Source organism: Notolepis coatsorum, assembly GCF_963971535.1.
Source record: "Notolepis coatsorum genome assembly, chromosome: 4".
NCBI classification, from domain to species: Eukaryota; Metazoa; Chordata; class Actinopteri; order Aulopiformes; family Paralepididae; genus Notolepis; species Notolepis coatsorum.
In genome coordinates this window covers 206,295,032-206,296,682 of record NC_140168.1, presented here as the reverse complement: position 1 = coordinate 206,296,682, position 1,651 = coordinate 206,295,032, and the positions used below count along the sequence as shown (strand labels likewise).

Below are 1,651 nucleotides of genomic sequence, written 5' to 3'. Positions count from 1 at the left end.
ACACACTCACACACACACACACACACAGACTCACACACACACTCACACAAACACACACTCACACACACACACAGACTCATACACTCACACACAGACTCACACTCACACTCACACAAACACACACTCACACACACACAGACTCACACACACACTCACACAAACACACACTCACACACACTCAGACACACTCACACACACCGATTGATTACGGTGAGCTCTATACTGGAAGAAATGGAAAAGAAATGCATAACTGAACTTTAAGCCCGCTCGGTAATATATGCTTGCCTATATCTCCTTTTATTGGTTCAGAACAACAAAAACAAACACAAGCATGAGCGCTAGACTCGGATAAGACTTTAATTTATGTGGAGTCGACGTCAAAATAGTGCGTTTGAAAAAAGAAACGGACACTCGTTATTTTTTAAACAGTCACGGTTGATTTAGATTTAGTCAAAGTGTTTCGGTCACGTTAGGGAATCAGTCGACTCACCCGGCTGCTCGATCGCCTTGCATGTAAAAAAAAGAAATAATAATAAAAGATATATATATAAAGAATTATATTTCAGGGTGAATCGTACCATTGAACATGAAAGGAGTTCTCTGCCGAGACGTCAGATTTTCGTAAACTTCTTAATGCAAAAGTGTCTCGGTCTCTCTGTGGAAAATGTCGACGCGTGCGGTCAACGATATCTATCGACTTTGTGCAATTCTCTTTTTTTCTAATCAAGGGTGCTTTTGTCTGCATGTGTGCAATCTGTATATCGAGGCATCGTACATTTACCATCCCTTACCGTTATCTCAGCGACTAGAGATTATATAACCAGTATTTTGCAACTAACTGAGAAAAAAAAAGAGAGAAGAAAAAAAAGACATGAATCTGTGTTTTTATATTTGAACGGAAGAGTGATTCCACGAGCGATTCTGATACAGTCGTCGCCGTGGGAACGCGGACGTCATAGAACTAACAGCAATATACTACGTGTGCGTGTGTCGTCGTCGTCGTCGAGAATTGCATTTCCACGCGTCTGTCTCTGCTGTCCTCCTTGTCTCTGCTGTCCTCCTTGTCTCTGCTGTCCTCATTGTCTCTGCTGTCCTCCTTGTCTCTGCTGTCCTCCTTGTCTCTGCTGTCCTCCTTGTCTCTGCTGTCCTCCTTGTCTCTGCTGTCCTCATTGTCTCTGCTGTCCTCCTTGTCTCCGCTGTCCTCCTTGTCTCTGCTGTCCTCCTTGTCTCCGCTGTCCTCCTTGTCTCTGCTGTCCTCCTTGTCTCTGCTGTCCTCCTTGTCTCTGCTGTCCTCCTTGTCTCTGCTGTCCTCATTGTCTCCGCTGTCCTCCTTGTCTCTGCTGTCCTCATTGTCTCCGCTGTCCTCCTTGTCTCTGCTGTCCTCCTTGTCTCCGCTGTCCTCCTTGTCTCTGCTGTCCTCCTTGTCTCCGCTGTCCTCCTTGTCTCTGCTGTCCTCCTTGTCTCCGCTGTCCTCCTTGTCTCCGCTGTCCTCCTTGTCTCTGCTGTCCTCCTTGTCTCTGCTGTCCTCCTTGTCTCTGCTGTCCTCCTGGTCTCCGCTGTCCCTCATTGTCTCTGCTGTCCTCATTGTCTCTGCTGTCCTCATTGTCTCTGCTGTCCTCCTTGTCTCTGCTGTCCTCCTTGTCTCTGCTGT

General features: G+C 46.8%; 1 protein-coding gene across 1 annotated transcript in view; it reads left to right on the top strand.

The window, feature by feature from the left end:
* Window positions 1-342, top strand: part of LOC311226797 (sodium/potassium/calcium exchanger 2-like) — a gene marked incomplete at both ends in the record, with an annotated part of 156,977 nt that extends 156,635 nt beyond the window's left edge. Inside the window, 1 exon segment of the mRNA XM_084312201.1 lies at window positions 310-342. Coding sequence (XP_084168327.1) covers window positions 310-342 — 33 coding nt within the window.
* Window positions 343-1,651: the final 1,309 nt, after the last annotated feature.